This window comes from Podarcis melisellensis, assembly GCF_964234715.1.
Source record: "Podarcis melisellensis genome assembly, chromosome: 1".
Taxonomy (NCBI): Eukaryota; Metazoa; Chordata; class Lepidosauria; order Squamata; family Lacertidae; genus Podarcis; species Podarcis melisellensis.
The window spans coordinates 49,829,931-49,848,724 of record NC_138528.1 but is presented as its reverse complement, the minus strand read 5'-3'; the positions used below and the strand labels follow the sequence as shown (position 1 = coordinate 49,848,724).

Below are 18,794 nucleotides of genomic sequence, written 5' to 3'. Positions count from 1 at the left end.
CCAAATCGCTACTTAAACCAGGGTTACAGTCGCCAAAATGAAATGTCTAGGTGCCATTTTGGGGCCAGACGGCTCAAAAGCCGTACTTTTCAATACGAGTTTTTGGTTTCTGAAATTTGTTCACATTGTGCAGATAAAATATTGCAGATAGAATGCTAAAGGATGTGTTGTTAGTGTGCAAAAACAGGCAAGATCTAAGGATCCCCAGACATGCACCTCCAGATGGTGGAGATGTCAGGCACCATCCTGGTGCCCAGGCATCTGCATTTGGTTGCAAGAGGCCAACCGCCAGGTGCAAATTCGCCTAGTGCCTGGCAAATTTCAAATGTATGTGCACTCCTTCCTAATTTGGGGTTTGACTGCCTCCCCCATGCAGACATTGTGTGAGAGGCCCCACCTTCTTCTTTTTTAAAAATAGTCCCTCAATTAAAATTATCCATAGTTAATGAGGTGATTCAGCTGAACTCAATACCCAGGAAATATTATATGGGTTGTCTCTATGATCTTGCTCCTCCTCTCATTCCTCCTTATATTGCTACTTGGACCTTTTGCTCCATCAGTTCCAATATGCTAGAGTAGCAGAACATCATATATGATACTGGCAAATCAAGTATCCAAGTGCCAGTCCTCATGTAGTCAAAATTATGCCATGGACACACAACAGGGAGGTATTAGCATGCCTACAGGAATCCAATATTTGCAAAGCACAAAAACCCTTCCTTCATTACCTTCTATCACCACCTGTGTTTATTTTTCTCTTGCCGTTCCCCATCACATGGATGCCCTTTCCCAATGAAACTATCCATCATTTTCACCCTTCTACCTGACATCCAGTTCTCAGCCTCTGTTATTCAGATTACTTCAGAAAAAGTTAGCAGAAGTGGGAAGGAGATAATTTTTCTCCAGCTTGGACAATCTTAGCCGACAAAAAAGAACAACCTGGAAATCATAATGTTCACCTTAGATTAGAGTTGAATGAGCTGCCAAAAAAGAGGAACCTTGGCAGCATTGATTAGTAAATGAAGAAATCTGCATCTACAAATTATAGCAGATTGCATTGCAAGTGTGAACTAAACATTACTGTTTCATGCTAAATGAACCTGCAATTAAAACAAAAATTAACTGACAAGGAGGGTAGGCAGTCACAATCTGCTACCTCAACACTTTCAAGAAATGTAATGTTACAAACTGTGTTTTCCAAACATGGAAAATAGTTACAGACTTTATCTCATTATTTGAAAACAATTAACATGCAATCCTAGCTCAGGGATAAGTCCCAAAGTCAGCAAGACTTACTTCCAAGTAAACATGCCTAGAAAAACAAAGATAAAAACACTGCAAAAGGCTGCCAGAAGATGATCAGAGTATCAACTTTGTGACTTGCTTAGTGATTTTCCTCTCATCCACCAGCATACTTAATGAAGTAGCTTGCGCACTGACACAGCAGTATTTCAAAAATTCAGTCACCCTGGGGTCCAACGGAGAGACAGACAGGCAGATGGTGAAAGCATCTGTAAACAAGAGGTCCTGTCCTTCAAACAGCACCAATCAAAAGATCACTGGAGAAAATTAAGTCTTCATATCCCTCATTGCTTTGAAGCAGACATATGGCCTTATTTCACCTTACAGTGTACACATCCACAAAATATTGCATTATGCATTACCTGGAGACCAAAGTCCCATGGCTAGAGCACAGTGTCTGTGCCAAGTCATGCTAAGCAGCCTACTCTGCCTTTTCCGATAAAACTGTCTGGAAGGGGCATGTGCTGTTTTTATTGGGGTTCTCGCTTATCTCTTTTGATTAAGAAAATGAGACGAAGGATAAGATCAAGAAAACCAATTAGATGCTTATTAATGCCTATGTTATTAGCTTCAGATAATTAGCCCAGAGCAGTCAAAAATCAGAACTCTCTTTTCACACATGGCCAATCTGTGAAACATGATTCAGAGAGGGACAGCCTTCATTTAGTCATCATTAGCTCCATTCACCCGGTGCAGGCGCACACTTCACAAATAAGGAACTTCTCAAACAGATAAATGAGGTCAAGGAAATGAAGCCCACGCATAGGTAGCAAGCACAACCTGTCTTCATCTTTCAACCTTCTTTTAAGGCTTTCAGCTACCAATTCAACAGCTGCATTGCTAAGTGTGACATCTGCTGGATGAACTAGCAACAGACACTATTTAATACCAGAATTTATTTGCTGATCCCTCACCTCTAGTACAACATCACAGCCACATGACTTTCCTTGGGTGTTCTGCACCTTTCTTTGTGTTCTCTGCTGCTCAAAATGTGTGTGACACCACAAGGTGAAATCCAATAGTAATCTAGAGTAACGTGACAACAGTAAAATAGTAACCAGCTCTTCCCTTCATATCTGACCTTGGTTTAGCAGTTTTGATATTTAGAGGCTGCTGCTGCTGAGAGCTGGTTCAGGTCACCAATAGTAGACTCTGGTTTCCTTTAGCCTTTCATAAACTCTCAGTCTGGGAGAAATCCCATATCCTGGATTTCTAGTTGACAGCAAAAGAAGGTTGCAGTATCATACACACACTTTTGGCTTTTATGAATTTAGATCAACAACATTACCTCAAGATTTCAACTATTGGTCTATAATGGGAACCGCCCTAGAATGCTGCTCAGAAGCTAGATCTGGGGCATAATAACCCACATCTCCATAGGGATGAGTGAGTGCGGGAACATTAACAATCAGGTTTCAGCCTTGTCACTGGCTTTCTATTGCCTTCCTAGCAATGTTCAATGTGCCAACTGAACCGCAGAAAGTTATACTAGGTATAACTTTACAGAACAGCTTCACTCCATCACATCCCTTCACAAACAGTGTTAGAAACTGGGATAAAAAAGCTAGGAGCCAAAAGGCTTCTGGGACCTGGGTTGTGGGCACCCAAACAGAATGTCTAGTTACCACTGGGGGGGGGGGGGTTTGGCAGCACTTTTTATGTATTATTTTGATAAACATGAACGAATACGCAATTCACTTAAGTGACACATTGTTAATATCACATTTTTAGCAGAAATTGTTAATACATGTTTAATTTGGAGTTTACAATAAAAATATTGGTACCATGCTTCAGTTTTCAAAACACTCTACTCTTTATTATGAAACTCCTTAACATATTGTCTATCCTTGACATATACTTCAAAGAACATACATTTCAGTAATCCTTGAGTGACAGCCAGGTACAAAAAATGGCACCCAGGCTTTTTGAGGTGCTCACAAATGGTGAATCTTTAGGCGGAAAATGTGCCTGGCATCCTGCTAATTTCGAACCCTGTTGACAATTGTAGTATCCTGTCACAGCCTTTGGCCTCATTCACTTCTACCTCCAGTTGAACAAAAAGTTTTACCATAGTTTCTACTTAACACTGTTGCCGGTAACGTCTGAAACAGAGAAGCAGCATACTCCCCGAGTCCAGCCCATCTGATCACTACTCTCCCTCTTTGCCAGGTAAAGGTCCCATGCAATTGCCCCTTCACATACATTCCTAGATTTAACCACTCCTGTCATAGGACTCACACTAGAAACAGTAAGAGTAACTGAGGCACCAGCTCCTGCTTCATACTGAAAAAAAGGAAAATATTCATCAGAGAGTCGGAAGTGAAAAGAATGTAAAATAGTGTTTTGCACAGCGAAAAGCTACTGAAGCTTTGTGCTACTGGAATTCTTAAGGACTGAATACCAAAAACAAGCCTGAGCACTAGGCTGCATACTATAAATTCATTTACCATAGCAAGAAGCATCTGGTCAGAGAGATAAAATGTCAGTCACAGCTGCCAGCACCTCAGAGGGGATGGCAGGAACATAAGCATCTACGACAGTTAAGTCACCCCAAATATTCAATCAGCTGGATCATAAGCAACAAAGAAAGAGAAGTCCAAATAGGTCACAATGACCATTCCCTAAGAAAGAACCAGCTTGCCTTCTAAACTATAACTGTATTAAAGAAAAAGGAGCCAACCCGAAGCTCTCTAGATGTTTTACACTGCAATTCCCATCAGCACCAGCCAGCACACCAGGTTGGCAAAGATTGCCTTGGAGGCTTTAAGTCTTCCAAGCATTTATAGGAGTAATGTCCCTCTCATAAATCTACTTTCCTCTTCCCCAATCCAATTCCATGGCCCCACAGATACTCTCCACAGCTTTCCTTTTGGTTTGCATGCACAGGCACCCTTTCACTCAGCCTCCTTGTCCCTGTTACTATGTATCTTATATGGCTTTTTCTTTGTATTTATTTTTTTAAAATGTATATGAATGTTTTAAGATGATCTACATCTGTAATGCCTAATAAAAGTTTGGAAAAAGAAAGAAAGCACTGACCGCCTGTTCTGATTAGACAATGGGGCAGCATAACAAACGGATACTTCTCTGAGACTATACATTATCAATACTTTAATTAAACGCAATCCCATTCTTTCTACTTTAGTCCTCTAGGAAAGAGGGTCTACAGATCACTTTCCAGGCCTGTTAAACACAGCAAATGCTGAAGGGCCTCCTACATGCGGTAATCACTGTTCCTTGCCGTTCAAAGAACATCACTAGTTCAGCCTAAGGTGAAAGCCCCTTGGTTGCTGCAAAATGGTTTGAACTGATGCAATACCTGCATGCCATTTGGTGGGTGAGGGCCTGTATAGGTATGAAGAGGACAGCTGCCAATTTCAAAGGCATTCAAGGTAAGATTAGTCATTCATGAACAACGGGCACCTGACAAGATGAGTGTTAGGTAAACTTAGGAAAAGAAAATGTAATCTTACAAGCAGCCAGAAAAACGCAGGGAAATGGGGGAATAGAGGCAGGGATTTTAAAATAGGAGTTATTCTGTCATCACCAATATTCATCATGCAGCAAAGAGAAATGTTATTCTCAAATCAATTCAGGAGCAGATTTTCACCTACAAGTCATTGGCAGACATACAATTCAAGAACAGGGTGACGTAAGAATTGGCATTAATTCTTACTATGGGAGAAATAATTGTCACATGCAGATGTAATGATAAGTAGTTGAACCATCTTAGATTCAGAATTATTTCTGAAAAGTTAAGGAGCTGCTCATCCCATCTTTAAGAAAATCAAGTTTTCCCTATTCTTAACAACTGGGAATATATGAAAAGCCTAGTGGACTGCATTTGCTGCCATTGTTAACAAGTGCTACAGTTAGCTACTCCAAGCAATGCCTCAACGACGTAAGAATGAGACTTAGGGAGAATAGTTACCTTCAGCTAGAAATTGTAGTTCTTTCCTCTGAATGTGTACAGGCTTACTCTATGCTTTAGATAGGAGCCCCACTGCAGCCAGCAACTGATCCCTGAATCCAATATTGCTACCAGCCAGATTCATGACAGCATCAGAAATGAGTACCTCCAGATCTTCAGTAGTTCACACTTCAATGGTACAGCTTCAGAAAGACTGAAGAGGAATTAGAACGGTCTAGCAATCTTACCTCCTAAGCGAATCCTCCTCTGAACTTTCCTCAGGCATTTCCTGGTTTAAGGCGTCCTGTGATACATTCCCAGGTCTATTTGAAGCAGATTGGCTGTAAACTCTTTCCCAGTGCCCCGTCTCCTGGTTAAAGACCACTCCCACGGTCCTTTCCTCTGGCGGATTAGAAGATCTTCCCAGTGGCAGTCTGCTAGAGGGAGAAGTTCTACTTTCCATTCTCTCGGAAGGTGGTAGCTGGCTACTGCTGGATGGCACACCTTCAAATGTGCTTTGGACCTGCCCTGGTGCATATCTAGGTGTACTTCTTTCCCAGCGAAGTGTGTCATTGTTAAAAGTCAGCAGGTTGTGACAGGCTCGACAGCGGTTCAGGTGCCCCCGTGACAAATTGGAATTGTTTTCACTGCTATGTGGGGTCTGTTGATGAGAAGGACCAGGTCTATCAGGCTCGATGTTGTTATTAAGCATCTCCTGGGCTTGATGTGACTGACTGGGTTCACCACCTATCCCCTGATCTAGCTCCTGAAGCCTATCATATTCCAAGAAGAACCGCCTCAAGTCACACTGAAACTCATTGCGAATGCTGGTTGGATTGCTTGGACCAGCATTGCTAGTGCTTTCAGCTTCAGCACTAGGAGCTGGAAAACCCCTCCCTTCTGTAGCTGAAGTATATACAGAGGACTGGGAGCTTCCTTCCTGCTGTCTCAGTACCGACAACAAGCTCACTGAAGAGGCACTGGTTCTAGGAGGAGGCATACCTTCCAACTCAGAGCGAGGGCCCATATTCAACACTGTTCGAGTCCACTCAGAACCCTCCAACCCAGAGGCCATCTCTCTTGTAGACTGGTGAAATCTGGACGAGTGGCCAGACAAAGGCCCACTAAGGGATCTACGAGTGGGGCCGAGGCTAAGGTTGCGCAGGGTGTTGCCCGCAGTACTGCTTTGTACAGTGCTGAAAGCAGATGGTCGGTTAAGGAGTCCCTGCTCCTGCTGTGCTGTAGTTGCCTGCTCCTGGGGCTGGTAAGGCTCCATTTGCACAGAAGAAAAGGAAGTGCCAGTGGACCCAGAGGATGTGGAAGGGGTGTTGTCCTGGGACGGAAAAAGAGAAGGAAGTCTTGCACTAGAACATCGCCTGCAAAGGCACAGCACCCCCAGATGTTGGCAACATTTTACTGAGGGGAAATTGACAGGCTCACTGAGGCCATTATAGGCAGATGCTCTAGAGGCTTCACTAGCTGGAGGTGGTGGTGGTGGAGGTGGAGGTGGTGGTGGTGGTGGAGGAGGGAGAGGAGGAGGAGGGGAGGGAGTAGCCGAGTCTTGCATGGCGTTTTGCTCTCCCACCTGGATACCAGAAGAACGTGAGGACAGCATATGCAGGAAGTTATGAAGGAGTGGTGTGCGTCTCACAGGCTGAGATTGGAGGATGGAACGCTGACGATAGTGTGGCATTTCAGTACTATCCACAGGTATTTCCACCTCTTCATCGTTCTACAAAAGAAAGCGCAAGTGATCAATTACCTTGCATCAAAATAAGATGATGCAAAAACAGGGTGCACTCAGTCAACCCACCTGGAACCATATACATGTAGCGTATATGCACATGTGCATGCATACACACACACACACAGATCTCTCCCTCCTCAATTGCTCTGTGCAGATCAGCTGAGGATACCCTGTCTCTGCTCCAATGATCAAGCTGATGACAAGGGAGAAAATGATTTATATCCCCATTCAGGGACTGGATCTGCCCACCTCAGAGCTATGCCTTTTTTAAAAAAAAAAAAAATCTGCCACCAAAATTGGTGGGGGTGCTGTTGGCAGCTACAAGAGCCAGGCTTCCAGTTCATGAGCCTGGGAGACACCACACTCCAATACTGTCTATATGATTTTTTTAAAAAGTCCTGCTTTTATTGCAAACTGAACTAAACAAAAGCCAAGAGGCTGCTTGAGATCTGCCTGAGGGGGGAAGTAGCTGAAAGAGTTAAATAGATCGCCTCAAGGAATATGATGTCACAAGTTATATGTATAGGACATGACCTTGGGCAATATGACCCAATCAGCCATCAGTACAATAAAGTACCCCTTCCAGATTCTCTGTGAACCAGCAATAGGTACCCTTTTAAGACCTGAGAGAGAAAGCAGAAGTTTGTCAAGGGAGAGGGCACCATATTAGTCTTACACAGTTCACAGGAGTGAAGCGCTAATGCAGCTCATAAACTTCATCACAGACTAAGGAGGCTTTGGACTGACCAGTATTGATAGCTACAACAGCAAAGCAAGCAGCAGCACAGCAAGGCCAAGTATTCTTGAAACTTTCCAAACTTTGGGTATGAATAAATAATTATTCTGTAATACTATATCCCAGCCTTTTTCCTTTTTCCAAGGAAGCTGAGACCAAATTACCACGTGGCTTTCTATCCAGGTGTCACCAGATTCACACATATTTAGATTTAAGAATTCTACATCAAATACACCTAGACCATTCATATTCAGTCAGTTTAAAAACAGCAAATATCCACTGTCTATTTAATAAGTCACAGAACTCTACACCAGGAAACACCAGTTATATGTCTAATAACTGAATAAAAAAGTTACCTGTTGATTGGAAGGGTTAACAATTGCTGTGAGTAAATAATGCCCAAGAGGATCGAACCGAACTAGTCTGAAACAAAGAAGAAAGGTTTAATTTTAACAGAACAAGCTGTTCCATCAAATAGTACTATCGAGAGGACTTCTTGCATTTCTGTAGTGTGCCACAATGTAAAGAAACGCCAAGTTTCAGATTCACAAATAACAGGGAGTGGGAGATGTTCATCCATCCCTGAAGTGTACCCAATTCCCACAATGGCCAAACACCGCCATGCATGTGAATGAGGAAACACTGTACACAATGTAGCAAAATGAACATTCAAATAGCAGGAACTGCTAAGGAAGAAGACTGCATGGTAGATTGAGGAAGCTGAATGGCCACAGAAGCATGTGAGCTTGCCACGTTTCAGACTCCACGGTATATTGTTTTTAGAAAGAAAAGAAAACAACTGACTGGTTTTATATCTCCATATCTGAGCAAGAAATCTGAAGAGAAGGCTAAGAAAACAGGAATCTGAGCACCGTATCCAAAGGCCCAAACAGCAAGATCTTGGCACACTACTTTGTTCAAGAATTCCAATTCAAGAGTAAATTCTTCCAAGTCCAAAAAAGAAGGACCTCCAAAATGAATTGTTATACATATTACAAAATTTGAAGAAAATAAAATTTTACTTCCTAAGACTTCCTATAAACTTGCTTTATGGTGCTTTAGCTTAATTATTTAAGCCTTACACATGGTAGATACAGTACTTTAGCCCAATATATTGTCATTATAATCTCATGTTTCCTGCATATAGTGTTGAGTATATTAGCAAAGAATTAACCTTCCATTAGCTTTCCAGGACCGCCCTGAGGTCTATGGATAATGGTTGGTATACAAATTTAAGTAAACAAACAAACAAATTACTTACTTACTTCATGGCTACTCCTAACTGCCATTTCTCACTACCAAAACTTCAAAACAGATAGGACAATTAGCTTCTCTTCCTCTAATGAGTCATTAATCTATTTTTCTTCCTGCTCAACAAAGGCTAAGCACCACTATGCTTTAGAGTTAACAAGAAACTAGTGGGGAAATCTAGAATTAACCTTACTTAGAATGCCTAGAACTTGTCCTTTGTTAAGACAACCCACAGTAGCAGGCTCCAAAAGAGAAACCACATGTTCACCTGTCTGCATCATTTTGCACTCCTTCATAAGACCCCTCTCTCTAATAGCACAGAGCTGCTTCTAGCCATCTTCAGTTATTTTCTGTTAACTTTATAGGCTGCATGACCAAGTCACATGATGCAATCTGACACTGCCTGCCTGAGATATAAAAGTTGGGCTAAGCTAGCTCTGACTACCAAGAGATCCTGAAATAGTAGTAACAACTGGAAAATGCCTTCCCATGTCTGGATTTTAAACAGATATTCATGCTCTGGTATACATTCTAACAATAATTCTAGCAATCTCTGTCCTACATGATTCTAAGTAAAGCATTCAATGAATCCCATATTACTGCCCAATTGCCTGGTAACAGTACTAATGAAATGCTACAGTTGTATGAAAAATGTACCTACACAATGAAAAACTGTAACAGGTGAGCCTGTAAAAAATGACACATTTCTCTGCTCAAGTAAAACTCTGGATAACTAGTCTCTTGCTGCTCCATAATAAATGCATTGGTAATAGCAACTACCAGGGATATTCTATGGCAGGTTTTATAAATACTGTCAAGTTTGTCCCGCTATTTGTCTGGAAAAATATTTGCTTTTGTCCATCATGTGTATACTCCAAGCCTTCCTATAACAAGAGCACATGGCAGCTAAGAACACAAAATACGTTTAGAATACATTAACAGAATAAAACCATCAATTAAAACCGTATCAAATCACAGCAGCAGAATACTCTAATACTTGTCCTGTAACATCAGAGTTATCTTATACAATTTTCTTTATAGATTACTGTAATACATTATATGTGGTGCTACCTTTGAAGGCTTGCTGGAAACTGCCATCAGTACAGAATATGGCTGAAAGAGTACTAACTATGATTGTATTACACAAGGACTTAATCATCTTTACTGACTCCCAGCCCAATTCCAGTTCCAATTCAATTCCAGGTTCTGACTTTTAAAGCCCTTTATAAGCTTGGGACCACAGTATCCAAAGGATCCTCTTTTCCCATATGTACCCAACAATGACCTCTTATCATTGTGTGCCCCCACAAGCTAAAGAAAGGTAGGAAGCCAGGATAGTGGCCCCTTACTTGGAATGCTTTTCAAAATCGGTGAAGATGTTTTTATTCTCACAGGCCTTTAAAATCTTATCTTTTATCCTTATTTTTTAAGGTGGTATTTCTATGGCCATAATTATCTGTTTTGAGCTTATTATTTTAATGCTACTTCTTAGAATTAGAAACACAGTAAGCAGATAAATAAATATGATTGCAGTCTATAGGGCCAGGCCTACTTGACTTGAGCAGTTAAGCCACACTGTGTGCCTTCAAGACCGTACTTTCATCTTCTGGTTTACTAGTGAACCCTGGGGTGCAATTAAGAGTTTTCCAAGCTGTCTCCAGTGTCATAGGGTTTTGTTTTTTTCCATTTCTGGCTAAAACTGTGTCCCAAGCAATTATCTTGAGGATTTCTCCTAAAGATTGCTCCCTCTTATCTTCGTCTTCAACTAGATACACTCATGCAGAAGGATTACTCACCGGACTCTCTCCATTTCACTGGCTGTTTTCACAACTGCAAAAGGCTCCCGGCGACTCCAGTCCCAGAAGTGGATCTCATTGGCTGTTGCAATTAGCAGGAGCTGGGCCGTTGGATGGAAAGCCAAAGATGCTATGGCATTGTTGCTATCTGTAAACCAGCTCTCACTTCCACCCTGGGAGCAAACCAATCTATGGTCAATGGTACTGAAACACAGTAATTCCAAACAGGATCCCATATACACTATATGGTGACCTAGATTTATATCACAAGCATCATCACATGTGCTTCCGTTTTATATCACCCCCAACTGCATAGCCAAATTTTAAAGACCTTTGTCTCACTAATTACAGGAAAATCATTATATACTGTTTGTATAGGCTGTTTGAGACTCACTGAATGTTCCAGAGTAATTAAAAGAATTTGATTATGTAGAAACATTTCAGCCCTTCAACATTAGTATGGATAAAGGTCATGACACACTACAGTACTACTAGAAAGCATTTTTTAATTCTTGAAACCTACAGTAATCTTTCACTGAAATGTTTGCAGAAATAATTATAGGTCATCCAAAGGCTTTATCATTAACTAGCACAAGATTTCTACTACAGCCTGCCAATAAGGCTCTCAACTGGCAGAGTTGGCATTTCATGATCAGAAAATAAAACAAATCCATAACAGTAAGGTAAACAGGTGATATTTGGAGGGATGGAACCATGTATTTGGGTTTATCCCTATTACCAGAATAATATGAGAAGATGCTACAGTGAAGAAGGTGCCACACCAGTGTGGCAATGCATGGATTAGCCTGGCATTGAGTGAGGTAAAGAGCATTAAAAGGAACTTACGTGCAAATCCCAGATTCTAACCTCTCCATCAAGGCACCCTGAAGCAATAAGCCCTGGAATGGTAGGATGAAAGGTTACACACCATGGTGTGCGTCGATGCCCAACTAGAGAGTGAACACATTTGCCCGTTTTCACCTCAGTGATGTAAATATTGTGATTCACATGAGTAGAAGCCATAAGGGTCCTGGGGAAATTAAAAAGCAACATAAAAGAAGGGGAGGGAGGATGGGAAGAGAAGGTTGTTTAGCAAGCAATTTTGGATGCAGAAACAGAGGAGAGAAAAATATGAACCTGTACAGATATGCCTCATTGGCTGTCAAGCCCAACACCCAAACCACCAAGACATCACAGCTCCAAGACCAACTTTCTAAAAATAAGTCAATGATACTTCAATCTAACCAGCCTCACAGCACACATACTTGAGTTTTAGAAAGCTTACATAAGATTGTTAAAAGTTAATAATTATATTTCCAAGATTAACAGGTAAGAGAATAGTTACCTGTTAATAATTAAAGTACATTTTTGTCATTCTAATACAGTAAATACTCCAAAAAGACTTAACCATTACTCAAGAATAGTAGAGTAATATACTCAGCTATATTTTTTAACTGGTCAAATGCTCATAAAATGATAGGTTCTCCAAATTGTGCTTTCCACCTTAATATCTATACCATACCATCCCTACAGGGTGAGTTACTCCCAATTTTCAAACATCACTTCTTTCTGATATGCACTGCAACAATCTTGCTTGTGGTACATTTGGACAGTGGCCAGGCCCTAAGCTCTCTTGTATATGAAAGCCAATTCCTGGTTCTCATCTGTCACACTCTAGAAAAAGGGTAATCAATGTAATGCTCTCCAAATGCTCCTGGACTCCAAACTATCTCTAGTCTCAACCAGCATAGCTGATAGTCAGGGATAATAGGGACAACCTCAAGGACACCATGTTGGTTACCCCTGCTCTGGGGTGACCAATTAAAACAAAACATGAGGTGACTATGCAAACAGGGATGGAGTAAGTTTTCATTGGCTCTGCCTTGCATACTGTTCTATGAAACAAAAAGCAAGCGGACTACAATGACATGTGAGAGGGTGGAGGAGCAAAAGCTGTATTCACTAAAGGAAAATTGATACTACCACAGTAGGGACAAAACCTGCACAGGGCTCTCAAGGACTTCGCCCCTTCCCTGTAGGGTCCCTGAACCAACCAACACAACAAGCATTTCACCAGTTTATATGAACATCTCCTGCTACCAAGTTCTTTGCAAGTCTACATTCTGTCATTATCATAGTTCAAAAAGAGTATTCCATGTACACAAGTAGTTTCAAATAATCAAAAGAGTGAGCAGCACTTGGTATAGCGAAGCTGAAAGACTCTTTGGAAGCTCTCACAGGTATGCTGAGGAACATTTCTCTTCACAAATCTTTCTAACAGATAAAAGGGAACATAAAATAAATAATAATTAAATAAAAAGAGAACAGAAAATATATACATAGGTGTGTACCTGTCTGGACTGAATGCCAGTAGAAAGGTGGAGCGTGGACTGTCTGGCAACTCAACCTTCTGAAAGTCAAAAGAGCACAAAACATTTTCTGAGCTCAAAGTATCAGTGAAGTATACCAGTACCCCTCCCTCGTGTGAAGTTTGATAGAAGAAATGATACTTTTGCACAATTGTTCCAGGAGTATCAAAGGGTTATAACAATTTTAAAAGGTTCTATCCATTTATTCTGAATCTGGCACATACCAGATAAAAATATTTAATACAAATTCAGAAACCTAAGAAGTATATATAACTCGAATTACCCACAGGCAGAAGTGCAATATACAGCCTGAAGCTCCATGGTTAAGAACTTGCTTTGTATGCCAAACTATCCTAGATCACTGTATGTGCAGGTAGGACTGGGTAAGACCCACATAGGGAACCCTAAAGTAGTGTCAGTGTAGACAATGCTGACCTAGATGAACCAATGTTCTGATTTTGTGCAAGGCAGCTTCCTAAGTTCAGTTGACTTGTAAGTGTGTCATAAGGAGCTTTACCTTGCCCTCCCATTTCATCCAACGGGTTTTGTCTTCTACCAACTCCTGCAGAAGACGCTGTGCTCCCAAAGCTTGCGTGCCCCGTTCTCGGCCCCAAAGGATTCGAACAGCATTCTTCTCTGGTACAACCTTCATGGCTTTTACTGTCTCAGGGGAATGAGTCACCGAGAGACACCAGATCACAAGCGCCAATAATCTACACAAGTGCCATCCACTCCTTGCAAGGCTGTCCTCATGGAAATCTAGATAGTGAAGATATATTTCAAGGAACCCAAGTCAGAAGTTTCCAAGAGGTCAATACAAATTGGTATCTCTCTGTGCAATTGTTAACATTCCATCCCCACCAACACAGCATTACTATTATCATCATCAGATTCTCAAGAGAGACCACTGTAATTGCAGCACATTCAAGACAGATCTTCCTCAGGTTGCAGAATGATGGGCCCAGGTCCAGCATTTTCATGGCAAATCTAACACATAGTAGATGGCCTGCAAAGTCTTACAAGAAAAACTTTGTGTGGTTGGAGATTTAACAAACAGCAAGTCACTCTCTTATTAGCTATGGTTCACTGAACACCTGATTCATGTTCACTTCACTACATGGATACTCTTGTCAAACTTTTTTTAAATAACTCTTCGTAAGAATTGATTTGTAGCAATTTCATTTTCAAATGTATTTTGTAGTATTTAGAATAAAAGTATTTTCCAGTCAAGACAGTTTCAGCTTTAAAAAACCTATCTTTGAGAAAGATAGAACATAAACAGATTACATTTACAGTGGTACCTCAGGTTAAGTACTTAATTCGTTCCGGAGGTCCATTCTTAACCTGAAGCTGTTCTTAACCTGAAGCACCACTTTAACTAATGGGGCCTCCTGCTGCTGCTGCGCCGCCAGAGCACAATTTCTGTTCATATCCTGAAGCAAAGTTCTTAACCTGAAACACTATTTCTGGGTTAGCAAAGTGTGAACACTATTTCTGGGTTAGCAAACCTGAATCATGCGTAACCTGAAGCGTATGTAACCCGAGGTACCACTGTACTGCTGCTAAATCACTTCCTGTCATCATAAAACTCACCATATGAGTTATGTCACAGGCCGAAAAAAGTGACATAACCCAAATCACATAGCAAATACACCACCAAGTTGGATGTGAAGTTATTTCCAGGTCAAGCACACTATCAACTGGATTTACGAAAGCAGGTCTCATCAAATACTACAAACTAAAAAGGCATAATATGAAACTGGGGAGTTCTCATTACAAATTTTACTTTACTGAGAACAACTTCCAGACTGCTGACCCAAGACAACAGCTGCTTACCAAGACGGATATTTTTAATCAATTGCAAGAAAAGAAACTTTCCTTACTAAGGAAAGTTAAGAGAGAGAGTTCTCAAGGGAATTTTCTTGAGGAATTGCTTTGCTCACCAGTGTAATAAATCAAGTTTACATAAAGTTAATGTGTATACATTTGATTAACTTTCATAATCCATTCTGAGTGCAATCTGAGAGTGGTTTTTCTTTCTTCCTTTATGACTGGCCCCGGGGGTGATGGTGCTCTGAATGGGCTTAATTTGTTTCAAATACTGATGTTTTTAATTTTTAAAAGAATTACGCAACTGTATGATCACATGGGTAAAGCCAGTCATCTTTAAGATTTAATCTAAGTAAACCTTTTACAAAGAAAATACGAATACTATTATGCAGAAGATTAATGTGTTCATTCTATCCTCAACCATTTACAACTGCACTTCCTCATGTCCTGTTTCTATTCCTTGTGCAAATTGGGAACAGAGAAAACTCCCCCTTCACACTTGTTCCATAATAGGAAGAAGTTGGAGTCACTCACACTTTTTCTTCCCACTTCAAAAGCAAATACACATACATCAACCCCTTTGGGAATCTGATCTGGCATGAGAGTGTGCCCTGGACATTCCAAGGGATATCCCATCACTATTATACATTGGTTTCACTCATCAATATTCTGAAAGAATGCTAGATATCTACCTGGTAATGTTTATCAGATTTTGGAAAAGTGTTTCTACTGCTTTCAACTCCAGGTACATACAGAACAGTTCTAGCAATTGTGTGAAAGCCTGTTTAATCAAGAGCAGAATAAATGAATGCAGATGCCAGTTGCCAACAAAAACACCAGAGACCTCCTCTGAGGAAGAAGCATGGGATGTCATGGAGCACCCCAGTACTTAATACTTAATACTTGGAAGAACTTGAAAAAAATCCAAAGTGCCTCAGCTCATGAATGTCTTGCCTGGAACCCAAAATAATCCATCCAACCATATAATGAGCCCTGCCTTGATCTCTAAGTAAGGTCCATTTGATACCTTTATTGACATACTTTTGGCACCAAGTAAACACTTTCCTTTTCCACCAGGTTTTTGATGGTGCAAATCAAGGCTCCCACACACCTGGGAACAGGTAATACAAATTAAGGATAAGTTAACAGAAGCACATGGAAGAGCCTTGGCTCACTTGAGAGCATAAGACTCCAATTCATATCATGCATGTTTCCAATGCTCTTCATGTGCAACTTACCCAATCAGCCCACATTTATTTAGTGAACAAAGGTAGGAAAGGGGAAATCAATGTTGCTGTAAACCGAGAGTATCACAAAGCATACAATGAATCAGAAACAGCAACAAAAGGTTGAGGGATACCAAACACACAGGTGTGGTAACCAAGATGGCGCCCTCCATATGTTGTGGACTACAGCTGCCATTAGTCCCAGCTAGCATGCCCAAAGGTGAGAAACAATGGGGAGTTGCAGTTCACAACATCTGGAGAGCACCATGTTGGCTACCCCTGCTCTGCAGGAAACATTCAGCAATCAGTAATCTTAATATCTTTTGCTGTAATTATTGACTAATCCAAGCCTCTTTCACTAATAGACATGGGTAGTGAATGTGATGCCCTCCATTTGTTTTTGAACTATACTTTCATCAACATTGACCATTGGCCATGCTGGCTGAGGCCAATGGGAACTGGAGCCCAGAACATCTGGAGAGCACCACATTGGCTATCCCTATTTCAAACTTAAATCCTATGTCTTTCTACTTTATTTGTTTTGTGTAATCCATGAACTTGTTCAACACAGAAAGAGCAAGACCAACATGAAATCTGAACAATCAACCGAAAACACTGGCATGGGTTGCATGGCTGCAATTCTAACCATATTTAATAGGAAGTATAAGTCATTGAGGGTCATGAGGCTTACCTCTCAGTAAATGTGTTTATAATTGTGTTGCACACATCTCAGACATCCGTATCTCAGAGCATATTGTAGTATCCATATTAATATCAGGTCAAAAGTGGCAATTTACACAAGGTTAAACCCAAGACACTTGTCACAATACAGCATTCATCAGCTATATAAATGGCTATAAAGGGGGGGGGGACCAGAACAAGGATGACCTGGCAAGGCAGTATTGCACTGAGAAATTGCTAACCTCCACACTCCCTGACAGCATTTACTGTACCCAATAAATCCTTGCCATAAAAATCAAAAGCTGCCCCACAAGCTGCAAAATTCCTACTGGAAAGTTGTCCTTTTATTCTTATAGCCACTTTTAGAACACAGGGAGAAGCAGACCAACTGTCCCCTAATAACAGAGAATAAATCATCACATTACAAGAGAGAGTGAAGATCCCTATCCATATTTACTATTATTTAGAATGCAGTGGTACCTCGGATTAAGAACTTAATTCATTCTGGAGGTCCGTTCTTAACCAGAAACTGTTCTTAACCTGAGATACCACTTTAGCTAATGGGGCCTACCACGCCGCCACTGCACGATTTCTGTTCTCATCCTGAAGCAAATTTCTTTACCCGAGGTACTATTTCTGGATTAGAGGAGTCTATAACCTGAAGTGTCTGTAACCTGAGGTACCACCGTACTTCAATCCCCATTCTATAATCCCAAGATGCTCCCTGATATGCTCTCAAAGTGGCTTACAGAAATAAAAACTACACAGTAACTGCATGGAACCAGAATTATTTAGGAAGCATTTTCTGCTTGCATCCTTGCTCTTCCATGGTGTCATACCAGGAACAGCCCTCACTAAAATCTTGAGGCAAAGGAGCATGGCCGAGCAGCTGGCTCTTGCTCATTCCATGAGGGAAGCAGTATTTTCTTGCTGGCAGTTGCCAGGCAGCAGGTCCTTTGAGGCATAGTAGTAGAGGCGAGCAGCTGGAACTCACTCAGCCCCATGATGAAGGCCAGTTGTCCCCTGCTAGCAGTTGGTACTTCCAAGGCAATTGTGCCCACCAAGGTCCTCTAAAGTTAAATAAGAGGCTGAGCACCTCAATTTCACTCAACCAAATGGAAGAAACTGCAAATTTTAAACAATAAAATTCCAGCAACATTTCATTTTCCTGTCATGCATAACTTAATTCCCTTATCAGAACATGCTTCTTGCCATAACTCTTTAATGCAATGAAGTTCATTTGTTATTTTGAAGCTATAACCCACTGTTTTAAGGTCCACAGCAGCAGGCCAGTATTAGCATAAACTACCAATAGCCAAAACAGGTCCCAGTAGTTTCACACAGATTGCAACAGCATCTGCTTTCTTGTTTTCCTCAAAGACGTCTTACAACATTCTGTGAGCAACTGGATTAGCTAATGAAAGCAAATCAAATTTAGAGTCCTATAGCTCTTCAGTAATAAAAGTACAAGACAACAAGAACATGAGCAGTAAATGGCTCTAGAGATAGTAAGCAGAAGGTAACCATTAATTTACAGTGATGAACAGAGGTGTGCACCTCAAAGCTCTGAACTGGACCTTTTTCTTATTAACCAACATTAGATCTGCTCTAGCCCAAATTTTCAAAAACAAAGTAGTAGCAGGGACATTTGGGGGTGGGGGAATGTGGTAACACTTTTGCCTGTCTGGTAACTCTTGCCTATTTTGCTATATTTTAAATACATTGTAAGTTGCTTACTTTGGTTAGTAGGTGGGGTGTAAATACTCCAAATGAATGAATGAATGAATTGTAACCTGCAAAAGCATCTGAACAGTGAAATTGTGCATTAATGGCATTTTGTATGAAAATAATTAGCAGCGTTTCAAAGAAATGCAAGTCTAAAAGTATACAATGGTACCTCTGGTTACGAACTTAATTCGTTCCGGAGGTCTGTTCTTAACCTGAAA

The 18,794-nt window shown here is 40.9% G+C and overlaps 1 protein-coding gene across 3 annotated transcripts in view; it reads right to left on the bottom strand.

The window, feature by feature from the left end:
* The window catches only part of AMBRA1 (autophagy and beclin 1 regulator 1), a 143,322-nt gene that overhangs the window by 117,481 nt on the left and 7,047 nt on the right, over nt 1-18,794 (bottom strand). The window contains exons 3-9 of one of the 3 annotated variants that reach the window (XM_081900942.1): nt 13,629-13,870; nt 13,094-13,152; nt 11,589-11,772; nt 10,743-10,915; nt 8,052-8,118; nt 6,798-6,944; nt 5,461-5,873 (exon numbers count right to left, since the gene is read on the bottom strand). In XM_081900942.1, the coding sequence (XP_081757068.1) occupies nt 5,461-5,873; nt 6,798-6,944; nt 8,052-8,118; nt 10,743-10,915; nt 11,589-11,772; nt 13,094-13,152; nt 13,629-13,763 (1,178 nt within the window). In that variant the 5' untranslated portion in view covers nt 13,764-13,870. Of the gene's footprint in view, nt 1-5,460; nt 6,945-8,051; nt 8,119-10,742; nt 10,916-11,588; nt 11,773-13,093; nt 13,153-13,628; nt 13,871-15,968; nt 16,053-18,794 lie in introns of those variants that run through there. The other 2 variants (XM_081900941.1, XM_081900940.1) reach the window with 2 other exon arrangements.